We start from the raw sequence: 19,359 nt of genomic DNA, 5'->3' as shown, positions 1-19,359 counted from the left end.
AAGGCTCCAAAGCTGTCCAGGTGCCCCCCCTATCCCCTACCCGGGGGTGGTACTGCTGTTGACATGTTCTCTCATCGGAAGGGCGTCCTGACTGGGCAAGGCCCCAGCTGTCTGCCACTGTATGTGTGTATATATATAATATATAAAACATTGCATAGTTTGCTGTCAAATAATGCAAAGTGTTTGCGACACGTGTTTCGCCCTTATTTGGGCTCATCAGGCGTACACACTTTACTGCTCCCCTCTCGGGGATCGAACCTCAGACGTCAGCGTCAGAGACAAAGAAGCCCCTTTATGCTGCACCACGGCGTGTCGTTCGTTTATTTGACAGCCTGTAGGTCTGGAGTAATTACATTCATTGTATTCGTAGTCTGAGTCCCGGTCTGAATTGTGTGGGTGGTTACCTACCAGGTAACGCTTGTGGTTGGTCTGCCATTCGGCAAACATCCGCCACGGTGTTCTCTTCAGTTGCGAGAAGCAGATCGGGGAATGTTGCATAGTTTACTATCAAATAATGCAAAGAGTACGCAACACGTGTTTCGTCCTCATTTGTGCTCATCAGTTGTACACACTCTACTGCACCCCTCTTGGGGATCAAACCTCGGACATCAGCGTCAGAGACGAAGCCCCTTTACGCTGCGCCACGGCGTGTGGTTCGTTTATTTGACAGCCTGTAGGTCTGGAGTAATTACAATTTCTCTATGGCGAGAGAAAAATGGTCATTTCATGTTTTCATTGGGAAATGACACATATCAAAGATTCAAATTGAACGGGACCTAACTGTGACTAACTCTGGAAAATCGCAAATGATGTGAAAAACATCCATGTAAAACAAAAAAGAAAATTTTTTTTTACAGAACACGTGCCGTGCTGCTTGTTCACGTGTTCATTATTAATTCCTATACTAAGAATGTGCAAAATATGTTCATTTTTTGCTGAAATGCTATTAATACTTGCTTCTGGAAAACTAAGTGCAAGCAATAAATGGGAAAGACATCTTTCCTGCAGTAATGTGCATTTGAGTTGAAGATCTGCCTCTCTCCCTTATTCAGTGGTCAAGAATCCTGTCTTCCGTTCGAATGCACATCCTTCTTTCCTGTTTACAGAATTTGGAGGTACTTTTAATTAAAAAGCAGATAAAGGGGATTTTTGTTTTTGCTGTGGTATCAAGTATCATGTAATTTCACTGGTGTTGGTATCATATGCAAAAAGTCTGGTATCGTGACATTTCTGGCTAAAAGTACTTGGTATGTCCTAGAGACGATGAGCAGCATTGTACATAACGGCACCCAGTTTGATCAGATGTGATTCTTTTCCCTAAAATAAACTGAATATTTAAGTACTAAAGGACAGTTTTGTAGGCCAAGTTGATTCATTATTCTGTTTAACTGCATTCTGACCATCTGGCCAATTATTTGTCATCATGTGGCCTAGAGCCGGATTTAGGCAGAAGCTAAACAACCAACAGCTTAGAAGCCTTAGTTACAGTTTTATATGTATATTTTCAAAGTTCTAAAGGAGTAACCCTTTCTTCACTCATTCTTGCCAAGTTCAGTTGTTACACATAGCCATAGTCTCTGTTAAAATGTACTAATTGGGACTTTTATGCCTTCCTATATATTAGGGGGGCTTCACCATGTCTGAATCCGGCCTTGATGTGGCCTCTTGTATGTGAGATCTTACCGGCTTTACAAAATACTATGCTATTATATAGTTCATCTTAGTGCTACTAGTCGTAACTAGCAGGCAGTGTAACATAGTGGTTAAGGCTTTGGAGGTTATGGGTTCAAATCCCACCACTGATGCTGTATGACAATGAGTAAGTCACTTCACCTGCTTGCGCTCCAATTTGAAAAAACAAAAGGAATGGAAACAACTGTAGCTCTTAAGTGTGGTAAGTCACCTTGGATAAAGGGGCCAGCCAGATAATCTTAATACATAATTCGCCTGCCTCCTCACTCACTCACGTCCGTCCGAAGCCGAATGTGCAGTCGCCTTCTGCGCAGCTGCCCGAAAAACCTTACGAAACCGACATCCAACCCCAACATCGCGGCAGGCGGCGGATTTACGGCCGCAAAAATTCAAAGAGAAAGGCGACTTCGATTAAAGCTCTAGAGGCCTGAAAGGCGATTTCGACTACAGCTCGAGGCCTAATTACGCATTCTGATTCAATTACTCATTCATTCAATACACCTATATCAGGTTTGTGGTGCTTATACTTATTACTATTCCATATTGTACTGGAACATTCATCATTCAATATTATACTATAGGCCTGGAAAATTCATCAACTAACTTTACAAGCCTGTACAGTAATGAGTAAAGCGGACTACAATAATAGTAATAGATAGTAAAGGTCGCATTAGCGCAAACAAACGGAAATTATTACTTGGTGAAATAACGGAACATCAAAAAGAGATCAAATATATTGTTTGGATTTAAACTTCAAGTCAGAGACTTGTAGATCGTCTAATTCGTGTTGCCATCAGGGAAAAGCAGTGTTTCTTCCCAATGAAGAAGCGTATCCACGAGAATTAAAAGATTTGTTGTTTGGTGAAAGTGAAATCCACATACACAAGCGACAGAGACGTGAAGTGGCTGGTGTGTAGCTCAGGCCGGTGGGGTTGGCGAGCAAAGCCCCTAGTTTAAAAAAAAAATTCCATGAAAAAAATCTCACATTACTCATGTCATAATCTATATGTCAGGTAATCCGATGTCATGCTTACAACGTCCCAAACGTGTATCTTCCCTAATATATTGTTAAACAGACCACCAGAAAACTCTTTCATGAACTAAAACAAGAGCACGATCAAACGTGTCTGAGCATTTGGAATGAAGACCTGCTTCCCATCCCATTTCATTCACTGATCACTAGTCCAGTCCATTAAGTTTATTTATTGGCTAACATTGCGCTTGATGTGATAGCAACGTTGCAAGTTCACTGAGAGATGTGAACAACTTAAGATGAAAAGTGAGTGAAAAGATTATCAAGGAGAGAACGTGCTGTGGACACGTGCGTACCAAGATGACGCTTTAACAAGCAGAATGTGAATTCACCCGTGCAGTTCCATAAACCACCAATAAATAATCCTGAGATACTCCAGCTATGGATATCAATGCAAATGTGACGACGAGTGGCGGGTCGGCAGTTCACATGCTTGTTTGTGTCTGAGCTCGTGTCAATTTTATTCTCGTGAATGTTTTCTAGAAGTGGTTTAATTACCAATATTTTAGTAAAAATACATGTGTTTGGGACATTGTGAGCATATATATAACTGAATGAATGACTTCACATATGAATTATGAATACAAGATTTTTTCATGGACGGTTTAGATATTGTTTTCCAACATTTGTCTATATAGACAGATGCCTATTCTGTCAAAGTTTTTTATCCACATTCTGCATAAAAATATGAGATTGAGAATTTCTCATTGTCATCATCACTACAAACTACATGGGGTAAATGGACTTTATTTTTGGGTGAAGTACTCCTTTAACTTTCATGTTGTTCATGTTGCCCTCCTCATGAACCCTTTTACGTTTTGCCCAGGCCATTTTCTCTTCCATTCTGGTTGTACACGCTGTTTAGAAGCTTTCTGTTTCCAGTGTCCATTCATTCACCTTATGTTCTTGTCATTTGGCTCCCTTGATGATCCTTCCACAGGTACATTTCAGATGCTTGTGTGTGGTTTGCCTCAGCTTTCTTAAAGATTAAAATGTGTCCTAACTGAATTTTATTTTTCCCTCTCTTAATTTTAAGTTGGTACTAGTCGGTGATGGTGGTACTGGGAAGACAACATTTGTTAAGAGGCATTTGACAGGCGAATTTGAAAAGAAGTATGTGGGTAAGTTCTCACCTAGGAACTTTGAGTGCTTACATAAATGCTAGCTGTTTGTGTTTACTCTTCTCAGTCGTTATCTGTGTTTGTTTTAAAATGTCACTCTTGGATGGCACAGACCATCATTTGTGTTTATAAGTGCCATACAAGTTTTAGAGACAGATGGCATATGACAGTAAACTTGCTATTGGCTTGCTGCTAAGTTTATATAAAACCAGTACATTATGAAATGTATTTGAAAGAATACACAGCATAGGACATTGTTTTAGAGAATATCGCAACATTTCAGATATAAAAAAGCAGCAGAATGTACCAAATCTTCTTTTTTATTTGTATTTGTTAGGTGTTAGTTATTTTATAAAGCACCTTTCCTAAAATCTGTAATATACTTGTAATGTCTGTCTTGATCTTCTCAATACTGTGGGCTGTACCTGATTTTAAGATATTTGGTTGTTACCCGGTACTTGCCTCTTTTCTTTAATTGGCCAAGTATTAAACTCTCCAACCATCCATCCATCCATTACCCAACCTGCTATATCCTAACTACAGGGTCACGGGGGTCTGCTGGAGCCAATCCCAGCCAACACAGGGCGCAAGGCAGGAAACAAACCCTGGGCAGGGTGCCAGCCCACCACAGGGCGAAAACTCTCCAACCAGTTTTCACAATTATTTGTGCTATTTAGTTACTTTATTACTTGTCAGGTTTATATGGTATTACTTACTTGACATGAAAGATAAGAACTTTTAAATGTAATCCACACCTTATTTTTTTTTCTTTCTTAATTTAAGACGTCAGTAAGAGGTTCAAAAACGTTGGCGTGATGCACATGCAGAGCAGATTAGAGACAATGAAAGTACTAATTTGAAAGTCTCAAAAAAAATGATGGCAGAGATCGCATCGGTGCCCACAAATGGAAATTATTACTCTGTGAAATAACGGAACCGTGAAAAGAGATCGAATATCTATTGTTCGGATTTAAACTTCAAGTCGGAGACTTGTAGATCGTCTAATTCGTGTTACCATCAGGGAAAAGTAGTGTTTCTTTCCAATGAAGAGGCGCATCCGCAAGAATTCAAAGATTTGTCGTTTGGTGAAAGTGAAATCCACATACTTGAATGGCAGAGACGCGAAGTGGCTGGCGTGTAGTGCAGGCCCGGGGGTTGGCGAGTCTTATTGAGAAACAAACAATGGCTCAGCAATGACTTCTAGTGTTTGAGTATGTCAGATGTGACAATCTCATTTGCTGATCTTGTCACCAGGCCACACCAGCTAATACAACTGAATATCTCGGACTTACCAACTGCCTGCTGACTTTCCAGCACAGTTATGCTTGTCCCTTTTTCTGACAGCCAATAGCACGGTCCTTTGTTCTCACCCCCCGTGCCCCCCCCCCCCCCCCCCCCCCAAACACACACACACACACCCCTTCTGTTCTGGTACGTAAAACAAGAGACATCAGACAGACAAGCTTCTCTTCCGATTACAAGGTCCAAAACACCCATGTGCCTTATTTCTTGTTGCTGCATTACTGTATATGTATTTAACTTCCAAATAAGCGTTCATTGGTTGTCAACTCTCATGTACGCATAGCAGCATATTCCTGCAACTAAAGACACAATTTAACCTGTTTGATTGTGTCAGAGCGAGTTGTAAAATAGTTTATATAAAAAAAAAAAAAAAAAAAAGTGTGTTGTAGGGTATGTCAAAGTAGGTGACTGGAAGTCACGAGATTGTACCGACCATGTCCATCTTGGCTACAATTAAAAAAATCTTTGGAAAAGTCGCATCATGTGACATGCCCTTATTTTCCAACCAGATGGGATAACCTGTGACTGCAGAATGCTGTGGTTGCCTTGCTTGTTTAAATTCTGCATAAATTGTCGACACTGATACAGAGAAAAGTCCCCAACACCATCACACTTCCTCCCCCAGGCTTGGGAACCACAAATACAGATAAGCCTCCATTCACCACTCGTACAGTGACGGCTGCTTGAACTCTGTGAAGCCTTTATTTGAGCTGTAGTTTGAGAGAGATAGTTAGATAGATAGATAGATAGATAGATAGATAGATAGATAGATAGATAGATAGATAGATAGATAGATAGATAGATAGATAGATAGATAGATAGATGTACAGTTAATTAGCGATTTGTGAGACTACTGATTCTAATCAACTTATCTTCACTCTGCAGCAGAGGTAACTCTTGGTCTGGGCCTTGTGAGAGCTGCTTTCACCATAGAGCTTGAATGGTTTTTGCATGTGCGCTTGAAAAATCTTTCAAGGTTCTTGAAATTTCTGAATTTAATGGCCTTCATTTCTTAAAGTTTTGCTTTTCTTGCATGTTATGGAAGACTATAAAACCAGAACTAATGTCATTCTGCCACATAGCCTGGGCATCAATAGACTTAACTTGACACAACACCACAGCACAACTAATTGGCTTAAACACATTAAAAGAAATGCCAAAAGCCTTTAAAGAGACACACATAGTGAGTAGAAAGCTGCAGTTGACCAAATGAAAAACACTTGTTTTATGGGCATTTAAAAAGACTTTTTATCTGGATGGGATTTGTTTCAAACCTTTTTTGTTTTGTTTTTTCGGAAAAGTTGAGTTATGTGTATGGAATGTTATTTGATTTTAATAAAATCCTCCATCCATTCATTTTCCAACCCGCTGAATCCAAACACGGGGTCTGCTGGAGCCAATCCCAGCCAGCACAGGGCGCAAGGTCGGAACTAATCCCGGGCAGGGTGCCAGTCCACCGCAGGGACAATTTAGGATCGCCAGTGCACCTAACCTGCATGTCTTTGGACTGTGGGAGGAAACCCACGCAGACACGGGGAGAACATGCAAACTCTACGCAGGGAGGACTCAGGAAGTGAACCCAGGTCTCCTTACTGCGAGGCAGCAGTGCTACCACTGCGCCACCCTTAATAAAATCAGTAAAATTAAAATCAATAAATTCATACACCGGCATCGAGTACATTATTTATATTTGCTTTAGAATTTCAGGTGTTTGTTTGCCTAGACATTTAAATTAGTATGCACAAATGTTTGACTGGTACTTGCTATACACGCAGCCAGCCATTGCTCGGCCTACTCGTAGGTTTTACAGTGTGTTTGTATCTTAGATTATCCATCATAATACACAATTTTCTTTTTGCAAAATTTTACAAAAAAAAAAAAAGAAGTGAATGTAATTTAATAGATTAGTTGTTGCCCATCTCCGGAATCTGTGTGCTTATGTTTGTTTTTCTTCTTCCCTGTCATCCTTAGCTACATTGGGCGTAGAAGTTCATCCTTTGGTATTCCACACTAATCGTGGTGCAATCAAATTTAACGTTTGGGACACGGCAGGCCAGGAGAAGTTTGGAGGTTTGCGCGATGGCTATTACATTCAAGGTGAGTAGAAGTGCCAGATGTGTGGAATGGACCTCTTCTGTGCTCTCCAGCTGATGACTAAAGCAGTTCACTCAGCCTCTTCCTTTTCTTATTAAACACTTTGTAAATATTTGTTTAGCAAAAATCAAACTGCAACTAAAGAAGCCATACGGTCTTGTATTGCCTGTAAGCTGTTAAAATTCTCAGAGTGTAAATGTTTTTGGAATTCACTTAAATGTACAGTGGTACCTCTGGTCACAACCGTAATTCATTCCAAAACTCTGAACGTGATCCGATTTGGTCGCGACCTGAACGTAATTTCCCCATAAGATTGTATGGAAATACAATTAATCCGTTCCAGACCGTATGAACTGTATGTAAATATATATATTTTTTAAGCACAAAAAAAGTTAATTATACCATAGAATGCACAGTGTAATATTCAATGTTTTTACATTTAGTTTACTAACACTGAGAAAACCTTGAACAACAGAGAAAACTAACATTGTAAGAGTTTGCACTAGACCCTTACGAACCGCTCGTTGTAAACACTTTTTTTTATGAGTTTTAAGCACAGGGGAAAAAAATTAAAAGCCACTTCTCTTGCGAAACTTTTCACACCATCCTCTACTGACTTTAAATTCCTCACCTTCGCCACTCGAAAAAGGATTTTTTTTCAGCAAATCGTCATGAATCTTCCTGGTTTTCTCGCATATGATCAGCTCGCTTACGCTATTATCCCCTGCAAGTTGCTTCTCGTTCTACTACACTAGCAACAGTTTTTCCACCTCTTCCAGCACTTGAGGCGTCTGCTTGGTTAACATTGTAACTACTTTTACAACATCAGCTGCTGTGTTAGGCCCTGTATACGCAAACAAAAGAAAATGGGAAACGGAGAATGGGAAATCATTGGCGTGTAGGGAAACTGGCCGCCAGTGTTTTTGTTCGCCACCAGAGCGTGCGGTCGTGAACTGATGCAAAATTTTGGCAAACTTTTTGATCGTAACTCGATTTGTACGTGTTCAGAAACGTTCGTGACCAATTAATTAAGGAAAATTTTTTATTTATTTTTTTTTTTTACCACATTTAGAATTTATACGCTCTAGGCTGATGTTCACTTCTCTGTCAAGCCTGCATCATCTACAGCAGAGCCTGACAGGCATCTCCTCAAAAATGTGACTTGCTTCAGCTTGCAAGGCTTAATTTACTTGAATTGTTGCAGAACATCTGTAGGTCGTAACCTCTTAGTTGTTCCCTGCAGAAGGCCCTTTTGTAATATTGTGATATTTCCTTTTTTTTTCAGGTTTTGCTAACTTTAAATTTAAACCCGTTGACTGCTTACCTTTTCAACATTTTAGGCCATTTATTGTATTTTAACTGATTTAAATTTGAAGAAAAAATGGAAAAACTGAGGTGTTCTAAAACTTTTGACTGGTAGTCTATAGTTTAATTTTGCTTCAGTGCCAGTTTCAAAACATTTATGGACAAAGCAAGCATAACAAAAGCAAAAACAAGATGGTTAAAATTGTGATTTAGCGTTACGCTTATCAAATTATAGTACGGAAGTAAAATACAAGTGGGCTGAAAATAAAATAATCCACTGCTTCAGATACTCCGCGTGAAGTGACCTTCACATCCACCCATCCATTATTTTTAACTCGCTTATCCAGGATAGGGTTGGGGTGAAGTTGGAGCGTACCCAGCGAGCGTAGGGCACAGAACAACAATTCATCACAGGGTGAACACACACATTTATTTGCTAGGCCAAAGGGAGTTTGATTTATATTGATGTTTGTACAAAGTCTCTGGAGGAAAATGAACGCAGGCATGGAGAGAACATGCAAACTTCCCGCATGCAGCACCTGGGCCTGCGGTTGTGTTTGGTTCATTTTTGTATTTATTGGAAAGAAGCAGACGGTGAAGGATATACCACATCACAGTGCCACGCTCTAGTGAATAAGTGTTCAGTTAATTACTTGTATAACAATATTTGCACCCTTTCTCTGATGTAGCGTTATGAAAATGAACAAGCTGTTTTTTTTTAATATTGGGCTTTATTCAGTTTCTAGAAGTGATAGCAGCACAGGCAGTTAACTGTAGGCCTGGTAATACTTCATGGGCTTGAGAGAACTAACTAAATTTCCTCCATTAATGCTTGTTTTGATTTACTGGAAACCAAAATGGATTTTTTTTCTTTGCCATACCTGTTGTTGTTTTCCCTTTCAGCTCAGTGTGCCATCATCATGTTTGATGTGACATCGCGTGTCACTTACAAAAATGTCCCCAACTGGCACAGAGACCTCGTCCGCGTCTGTGAGAACATCCCAATCGTACTATGTGGCAACAAAGTAGACATCAAGGACCGTAAAGTCAAAGCCAAGTCCATAGTATTCCATAGGAAGAAAAATCTTCAGGTAACTACTTTGTGGGGTGTTCTTTTCTGTTACGAGTTCTTTTCGACTTTGTCCATCAAATACATAATTAAGATTCACTATTCGTCTGTCTCTCTATCCACAGTACTATGATATTTCTGCAAAGAGCAACTACAATTTTGAAAAACCATTTCTTTGGTTAGCCCGCAAACTGATTGGTGATCCCAATTTAGAGTTTGTTGCTATGCCTGCATTGGCTCCACCAGAGGTTTCCATGGACCCAACCCTGGCAGCACAATATGAACACGACCTTAAGGTGAGTGGGGTGACTTCAGTGTGTTGTATCTGAGAAACACAAAGAGCAGTTAAGTCTAGCCCAGGGGTGGGCAAAGTCATTCCTGGAGGGCCGCAGTGGCCGCGGGTTTTTGTTCCAACCCAGTTGCTTAATTAGAAAACAATCCTTGCCAATAATTACATTTCATGGCTTGTTAGTGCTTTAACAACAACAACAACAACATTTATTTATATAGCACATTTTCATACAAAAAGTAGCTCAAAGTGCTTTACATAATGAAGAAAAGAAGAATAAAAGACAAATAAGAAATTAAAATAAGACAACCTTGGTTAACATAAAAAGGAGTAAGGTCCGATGGCCAGGGTGGACAGAAAAAACAAAAAAAAACTCCAGAAGGCTGGAGAAAAAAATAAAATCTGTAGGGGTTCCAGGCCACGAGACCGCCCAGTCCCCTTTGGGCATTCTACCTAACATAAATGAAATAGTCCTCTTTGTAGTTAGGGTTCTCACGGAGTCACTTGATGCTGATGGTTATACAGACTTCTGGCTTTTAATCCATCCATCATTGTTGGAACATCTCTGCTATGTCAAGTCATTCTCATATTCTAGATTTTTTTTTCTATTCTAAGGATATCATCCAAATACTTTGAAGTGTAAAACAGATGGGTAGTTCTCAATCCTTCACTTTTTTCTCTTCTCTTTCCTTCCAATTATTTAATTAAGCCAAATAGTGCACAATAAATACACACAGGTGTAAAGGGTAACAAGCAAAATGGATAACTGCTGGTTTCTTTTGTCATTTGTATCTGATTACTAATAAGGAGCAATTAAAAACCGAGAATGTAGCTGTTTAAGACTTAAATGAGCAATAAGGGTTCAAAATCTTAATGAGGGAGTTAACTAAAATGAAGCAGAAGATGTTTCTAGAGCAATAAGTGCTTCTTATTAAGAAATTGGGTTGGAACAAAAACCTGCAGCCACTGCGGCCCTCCAGGAATGACTTTGCCCACCTCTGGTCTAGCCAGTTGATTGGTTGCTGAATGTCCGATTCTGTGTATTCTCCATGTTGGTTTCCTCTTAAACTGGACTCAGCTCTTTGTTCTTAACATTTCTGATAGAATGGAAGCCTATGGTGACCGATGCTGCACAAGAGCAAACAAAATTAAAAATGTTTGGCTTAAAGTCTGGCATAATCCACACATTAAGTCATCCAGTCACATGCTGACAACGTCCCAAAAAAAACATTTTTTACTAACATATTGCTAAATCAGTCACTCTAAAAAATAGTCCACAAACAGGAAGCCCATTCACAGGGGGTTGAGCTTTTGAATTGAAGACCTGCTTGTTCCCCTTCATTCATTGGTTAAGAGTGCTGTCTATAATTCAAAAGTGTCAATGGGCTTCCAATTTGTCAACTACTGTTCTTTTCTGGAAGTATTATCAATATTTTAGTAAACCTACATGTGTCTTGAATGCTGTAAGCATACAACTGGATAAGGTGATACTGAGGATTATTCAGCACGAGGAAACGTGAGATTTATTTTAATGGATATTTTTAGTATTGTTTACTGCTGTCTAGCGTTGGTCACCATTGAATGTTTGCTCTCGATGAATACCTGAAATTAAACATTTTTCTTTCGGCCTTCACAGCAAACATATGTCGTAAGTAACAGATTAAAAATGTCACTTTTTGGTAGAGTATCTCTTTACATACAGTTGCATTTATAATTTAAGGAAGTAGAGAAAAGCCAAGCAAAATGACACCTTTTATTGGCTAACTAAAAAGATTACAATATGCAAGCTTTCGAGGCAACTCAGGCCCCTTCTTCAGGCAAGATGTAATCAATAAATAATTTAAGGAAGAAACATCATCTGCCCCACCAGCTTACAGCTGTCATTTGGGCAGCCAAAAAAACATGAAACAAATAAACTTTGTGAACAGGAAGCCAACAGTGGTCTGCATGTGGTGTGTACAATTTAAATAGTGGGTGTAATGTTTATGCTGACTGCAATCTTGACAGTTTAATTCCTTTTTCTGCACAGCTGACTTTAGAAACCGCTCTGGACAATCTCGGTAACTAGAATGGACAAGCCTGTGGGGTTGAATGGCCTGTTCTCGTCATAATTGTTCTAAAGACCGAAATTTTGATTTGCTAATTTAAGTTTTTTTTTTTTTTTTTTTTTACACAGGTTGCTTCCGAAACTGCTCTACCAGATGAAGATGATGACCTCTAACAAGTCCACGTGTATCTAGATAAGGTTTCCCTCGGTGGCGTTCTTGTTTTGTTTTGTAAAGGGGGAAAAAAAAAAAAAAGCCCAAGAAAGCCAAAAGTGCACTCGCAGGGTAAACTGCTTTAAACGTACCTTTTTTGGGATAAGCGGATGGAAAGGTTGTGCAAATGAAAAGATAACAATTTTGGACACCTTTTTAAATCCATTTGTTTTCAACTTGCGTTTCCAAGGTGTCCCACGGTTATTAGTTCCTGTGTGTTTTAAGCCGAGCTGTATCCCAGGTCCCCCGGCATTTAAGTATCCTAACACTCGTTCTTTAGGTGTTCATAGAAGTAGGATGAGCTCCAAAAGCCTGTCTGACGCCATCTTTTACATTCTGAGGCTGGACTCTGTAGTGCAAGTTATGATGCAAACGTGTTGCCAAAGACTAAAGTCGTGTCGAATACAATCTGTCGCTGTCGCGAAGCACTTCAACTGTTACAGTGTGAAATGTATTTTTGATTTCTGTCATTTGGACTTTCACACTTTTGGCAAAAATTCATAGCCAAGCTGCTCTGGTTTTTTTTTTTTGTAATTATTGCTGAAAATGAAATGTATAGTGTTTTGGTGTGTAAAATAATAATAAAAATCCAAACCAGTAGAAGTCCAGCTCTTCATCAGCAGTTACTGCAGGCAGTGAGTGTACGCTTGAAATTTATAACATTTGCTTTTCATGATTTTTTTTTTTTCCCAAAACCTTCACCCTACACATCTAGGTTTATTAATATTTGTTCTTTGCTCTAGTGTTTTAAAATTTTATTTTTATCTAGTCGAAAGATAAATTAATAAAGCAATTGTTTCCACATTATTTGTGTGTAATGGTAATTTGAATGTGTCTTGCATTTTACAGTTGTATATTTGAATTGAAATTTTGGGGTTTAGGCTGAAACGCTAAGCAAAAAAGAGTCATTGAGTTTATAATAAAATGACGAGCCTTCAAACATTTTTAATATCCTAACCTTGTGCGTTGTGTCACCGTTCTGGTCATGCATTTCTGTTGCATTGTTTTGACAGTTTTTGCGTATTGTTGTGTCAGCTTGGAAATACCCAGGAGGTCTTGAGGTTTTTACTTCTTGACATTGGTGGCTATGTCTGGTACTAATTTCATTAAGTTGATAGAACTTTATTTGTTCCCAAAGGAATATATGACTTTTTACAGGTGCCCTTTAAATAAATATGCATTCTGAAGGGGCAAGTGAGCGGGCACAGCGAGTCCCAAAATAGTTGGGATCCTAACTGGGAAAACCTGATTTAATTTGCAATCAAAAAATTAATTAAACAAAAAGAAAAAGCTTTAGGTGCATGATGAGTCGTCTTAAACAGAAAATTTGTAATTGCCTCTAGTCGTCCTCTTAGCTGGCTTTCTCTTAGGGTCTGGCTTTGGAGGAGTTCTGGATAGTCGGGCACTTACTGTTACGTGCAAAGGCGACTGACTCCAACTTCTGGTAACGTATGTCTTTGTCTCGTCTGGGCTTCTCCAGCTCTGTTGCCCTCAAGGAGCGGTTATTTGGTGTTTTGAGGGGGGAAAAAGGAGATGGGACTGTTGGCGACAGTGCCTTCTCTACCTCTACGGCGGGGGGTCCTCAATCCCGGTCCTGGAGGGCCGCAGTGTCTGCAGGTTTTTGCTCCAACCCAGTTGCTTAATAAGAAGCACTTATTGCTCAAGTGACACTTCTGCTTCACTTTAGTGGTCTCGCTCATTAAGATTTTGAACCCCCTTATTGCTTATTTTAGTCTTAAACAGCTGCATTCTCGGTTTTTAAGTTCTCTTAATTAGCAATAACATGCAAATGACAAAAGAGAGCAGCATTTCTCCATTTAGCTTGTTACCATTTACACCTCTGTGTGTATTTATCGTGCACTACTGGGTCTAATTAAATACTTGGAAGGAAAGTGAAGAGAAAAAAGTGAAGGACTGAGAAGTACTCGTCCATTTTAGCCTTCAAATCATTTGGATGATATCCTTAGAAAGGGGAAGAAAATCTAGGATATGAGAACGACCTGACATGGCAGAGTTAAAGCACCAACAAGCCATGAAATTAAATTATTGGCAAGAATTGCTTTCTAATTAAGCAACCGGGTGAGAATAAAAACCTGCAGCCACTGTGGCCCTCCAGGACTGTGATTGAGGACCCCCTGCTCTAAGGGGGGGGGGGGGGGGGGGGGCCCAGAGTGTGTCCCATTCAGCTGTTTAACAATGGGTTTTCTTTTTAGTAGTACACACTGGGCTGGCATGGTGGCAGCGTAAAGGAACTGAGGGTCAAGTCCCAGGTGCTCATTGCATGGAGTTTGCATGTTCTCTTTGTTTCTGGTTGTGTTTCCTCCCACAGTCCAAAGATGTTGCAGGTTAAGGCCATGCCACGTCGACTTTTCCAGAGATTTGTTTAGTCACAAATTTAATTTATGTGCACTACTGGTCATTAGTTTTAGAACCCCTCAGTTTTTCTTCATATTTTATCTTCCTTAACTCTTTGAAGGCTGAATATTTTTCCAAAAAACCTCAGTTTTCTGAAAAGCACACAAAGCAGGAGTTTCACACGGAAATCACCATAAAACTTCCATTGATGTGTGCTATGGCTCCAAGGTGAACATTGCGGCATGTGCATCAGCTATACAAACGGGTTACCAGCTGGGCACCAATCACTTGACGCCGGTACCTCACTTTCGTTTTCCACCTCCATCTCCAGTTCATTCGCATCAAAATCAGAGTCTTGACAAGTCAGAGTCCGATTCAGTGATAATGCGCAAAGCATCATCCACGAAGCATTTTGCTTTGGTCTCTCGGCAGATGGCGATGCCATTTTAGAGATGGTTTGCTCTTCGCTACTCAATGCATGCACAGTAAATCGAGGTTAGATCAACAAAGCAAACTTTCTTTCCAGCAAAGAGAGTCGAAATAAAACGTAACAGCGAGTTTTGTCACAGTTTACAGCTGATTACAAAAGTCAACATCTGCCCTGAAGGGGTTAAGACAAACAGACGGTAAAAGTAATAACAGAAGTCGGGACACCTGTGTAAATTGTTTGCTTCAACTCGCAAGGCTTCATTTACTTTAATTGCTGTGGAACATCTGTAGGTTGTAACCTGTTAGTTGTTCCCTGAAGAAATCCAATTTTCTTTTTTTTTTTTTTTTTCAGTTTTTGCTAACCTAAACTTTAAATTTAAACTTCTGATAGTTTACCGCTCACCTTTCCACCATTTTAGGTCATTCATTCCATTTTGACTGATTAAACATGAAGAAAAACTGGAAATACTGAGGTGTTTTCAAATTCTTTGACCGGTAGTGTAGTCCTAGCGAGCCCTGGGGTGAGTCGTGTCGTATGACATAGCCAGTGACCTGCCACAACAAAATCAAAACACATTTGACGTCGTCTTCAGTTCTAGGGGTAGACTTGTGTGCAGGTGAAAGCGGACAACAAATGAGTGCCCTCTAGGAAGTTCAGTATATATAATGAAGAAACTGTGTGGGTGTTTTGGACACGTCAAACAGAAGAGAGGCTCGGCTGTCTAAAGTGTTGTGTTTTATGGATTTGAGGGTGTGATATTTGGGACTGGACTTGCTGTACCTGTAAACCCTTCATACAGCAATGGCTCTTTCAGGCAGCATGTAAATGGCTGTTGGGAAAAGGAGCAAGCTTGTAGTTCTTTAGTAGTGTGAAACTATACTGGAAAGTCGTTGCACAGTCTGATAAGATGACATCTACAGAGATATCAAGTCGTGTAAATTGACCTACTCTGGGAACCACAGTCCTCAATTTTGACATCAGCTCTGACTAGAAGTTGTGTAACGTGACATTATCTTCAGATGGATCGGGAATGATAAATTGGCCCCCTGGTGTGTGTTTGCTCTCCTGTGGGCTGGTGTCCTGTCCAAGAATTGTTCCTCACTTGTGCTTGATGCTTTCCGTGATAGGCTCCAACTTTCTCTCAGCGTTTCTCTGGATTATCAGGTTTAGAAAATGGATGGGTGGATGGAGTTGGGAGCCAGCTGGTTCACATGTAGGTAAAGTCCATTTGATTACTGGTGAAGTGTGTAGTCAAGAGGCTTGAAGGAATAAAGAAAAGATTCAAACTCTGATATGATAAGAAATTCAGACTGTCGAGCCACTGTAGACTTGAGATCGGGCACCTTGGCATTAGTGCTGTTGTCTAGATGCCAGTTTTTGAATAACAGATCTTGTTCAGCTATGCTGTGGGGGAAAAACGTACACTGCTCATGAGCCTGATACAAAGTAATCCTAGTGAATCGGAGACCTACTTGGTCCTCCGTGAGCTGGAAAGAGCTGACCAAGTCTGGTACAGAGCACCTGAGCAGTTAAGCACTGGTTTAAAAATATAAATAAATAAAAATAAATTGACTGTATAAACAGGTTGATCAAGTTAGTAGTTATTATAGGCAGGGAGAGGGTGGAGACTTTTTTTTTTTTTTTTTGGTCTGAATTTGTGGTTCATTAAAGGAAACTGCAGTTGGCTGAATGCTTCACTCCATGAGCAGCACGAGGGATCTAAAATCGGGGAGGTGGTAGGGGGATCGGCGCAGAACTGACATACAATTTCTGATCTTGGTTGTCATTCCTTGTGCTGTTTACCTGTCTAGAAATAATGAACTGCTCAAAAAAATGAAAGGTCCACTTTTTAATCCAAGTATCGCATCAAGTCAGTGACACTTGTGGTCTATTGATCTGCTCAGTTGTTCATCAGTTTCGGCTGCTTTGGTGCACTAGAGGGGCAATAATGAGACGACCCCCAAAACAGGAATGAATGGTTTCACAGGTGGAGGGAGGCTGTTGACATTTTTCCCTCATCTGTTTTTTCACTTGTTTCACATTTGGCTACGGTCAGTGTCACTACTGGTAGCACGAGGCCATTCCTGGATCCTACAGAGCTGGCACAGGTAGTCCAACTTCTCCAGGATGGCAGACATATCAATCAATTGCCAGAAGGTTTGTTGTGTCCCAGCACAGTCTCAATTTCATGGAGGAGATTCCAGGAGACAGACAGGCAGTTCCTCTAGGAGAGCTGGACAGTGTCCCTCGTAGAAGGTCCTTTACCCATCATCAGGACCCATCAGTATCTGCTCCTTTGGGCAACGAGGAACAGGATGAGCACTGGCAGAGCCTACAAAATAACCTCCAGCAGGCAGGCAGGCCACTGGTGTGAAAGTCTCTGGCCAAACAATCAGAAACAGACTTCATGAGGGTGGCTTGAGGGCCCAGTGTGCTCTAGTGGGCACCGTGGAGCTTGATTAGCATTTGCCATAGAATACCAGAATTGGCAGGTCCACCACTGGCATCCTGTGCTTTTCACAGATGACAGCACATGTGACACAAAAGGTCTGAAGAAGCCGTGGAGAACGTTATGCTGCCTTTAACATTGTTCAGCATGAGTGGTTTGGTGGTGGGTCAGTGATGGTCTGGGGAGGCATATCCATGGATGGACGCACAGACCTCTACAGGCTAGACAACGACACCTTGACTGCCATTAATAGAACATCTCTCGGTGGGACATTATGTTTCGCTCCATCTGATGCCTCCGACTGTCCAGGAGCTCAGTGATGCCCTGGTCCAGATCTGGGAGGAGATCCCCCAGGACACCCCATCCGTCGTCTCATTAGGACATTGTCAGGCATTGGTGTGTGGGGGGCATACAAACTACTTGCTGCAATGAAATTTCGGCCCAATTGACTCCCCTGCCTGCCACATCATTTTTTCCCTTTGATTTTCGGGGTGTCTTTGAATTCAGCCCTCTCTCTGTAGGTTGATCATCTTCATTTTCATCCAACAATGTGGCTGCCATCCTTTCGTTCCTCACACAGTACCAGTCCATATCAGTAGAGATAGCCAGCAGGATTTTTTCCCCGTTGAGATCTGATACATTTTTAAGGTGTTCCTTTAATTTTTTTGAGCAGTGTATATATAGACATACACTATCAGGCAAAAGTTTTAGAGCACCTCAGTTTTTTCAGTTTTGATGGAAGTGCCCACAGTTTGATGTTCTAAAAGCCTGGGGGTGTTTCGAGTCATTGTCTTGCTGTAGGATGAACATCTGACTATCAGATGCAGAACAGAGGGTGGTGTGTATTGTGTGATGCTGCAAAATGCTGTGAGTACCTTATGATTGAGAGTGCAAGTCACCAGCTCAGCCTCCAGCAAAAGAACCCCAGACCATCGCACATCCTCCTCCATTTTGACAGTTGGCGTCACACACTGAGGAACCATTCTCTCGCCAAATTGGTGCCATAACACACCCTGCGTGATGAAGTGAAGATTTCAACTTTTGATTCATTGGCCCATATGACTTTCTTCCAGTCTGCAGTGGTCCACACCCCGTATGTCAAGGCCCCATCTTGGGGCTTTCTTCCTGCCACTCGCCTTGTCAAACCCGCAGAACGAAGTCCCCTCTTCACAGTAGAAAGTGACACTTGTTTTTATTTTTTTTCCCACCACATTTAAGCTGTGCTGTGAGGCGCCTCTCACACAAGCGTGTGACCCTCAGAAACTTGTGTTCTGATTGGCTTGTGACTTTGGCCCTGCCAAATCTCAACCTATCAGACTTTCTTCTAGTCTCCAATTGCCATTGGATTGTGTAGGACACCACTGTACTGCCCAACACTTTCGATTTTATTTATTTATTTACTAGGGGCTTTGCTTGCTCACCCCCGTCAGGTTGCACTATGCCACTTTGCGTCACTGCCACTCGCTAAGGAGATGCAGTCAGATCAGCTGATGGCTTGCTGCTGCCGAGCTCCACGTTCTGCTTGTCGTGCTGCGCGTCGGTCATTTAAAAGCCTCTACAGCAGCTGTCCTTTTGTCTCGCGGGACGTTAAAGTGTCACTGTGAAATTGTAAATAGGGCGTGACATGCAAGTAGTCATGCAGGACTTCAAAGTGTCTTCCGAGAAGACCAGCTGTGAATGTGTACTGCAGCAACATTTTTTAATTCTTTACGACGTTCTACTTTGTCTTCTACTCTGTGTCCTTTATTTCCGGACCCTGGCGTGGTTAAATGTCTTTTTTGCAGGGCGTATAACGCTGCTCGCGTTGTGAAGGGGGGAGGAAATGCATGCTAAGAAGATGTGGACGGATCAGCTGCTGGTTTGCTGCTGCATGTTCTGCTTGTCGCACTGTGCGCCAATCATTTAAAAGTCTCTACAGCAGCTGTCCTTTTCTCTCGTGGGACGTCAAAGTGTCTTCCGAGA

General features: G+C 41.0%; 1 protein-coding gene across 1 annotated transcript in view; it reads left to right on the top strand.

Moving 5' to 3' along the window:
- ran (RAN, member RAS oncogene family) overlaps positions 1–12,751 on the top strand; it is a 17,167-nt gene extending 4,416 nt beyond the window's left edge. The window contains exons 3-7 of the mRNA XM_028812290.2: positions 3,762–3,846; positions 7,120–7,245; positions 9,451–9,638; positions 9,742–9,912; positions 12,082–12,751. Of these exons, the coding sequence (XP_028668123.1) occupies positions 3,762–3,846; positions 7,120–7,245; positions 9,451–9,638; positions 9,742–9,912; positions 12,082–12,126 (615 nt within the window). The 3' untranslated portion in view covers positions 12,127–12,751. The remainder of the gene's footprint in view (positions 1–3,761; positions 3,847–7,119; positions 7,246–9,450; positions 9,639–9,741; positions 9,913–12,081) is intronic.
- Positions 12,752–19,359: the final 6,608 nt, after the last annotated feature.

This window comes from Erpetoichthys calabaricus, chromosome 10 (genome assembly GCF_900747795.2).
Source record: "Erpetoichthys calabaricus chromosome 10, fErpCal1.3, whole genome shotgun sequence".
NCBI lineage: Eukaryota > Metazoa > Chordata > Cladistia > Polypteriformes > Polypteridae > Erpetoichthys > Erpetoichthys calabaricus.
The sequence above is the reverse complement of the archived record's forward strand: the minus strand, read 5'-3'. Positions and strand labels throughout refer to the sequence as shown.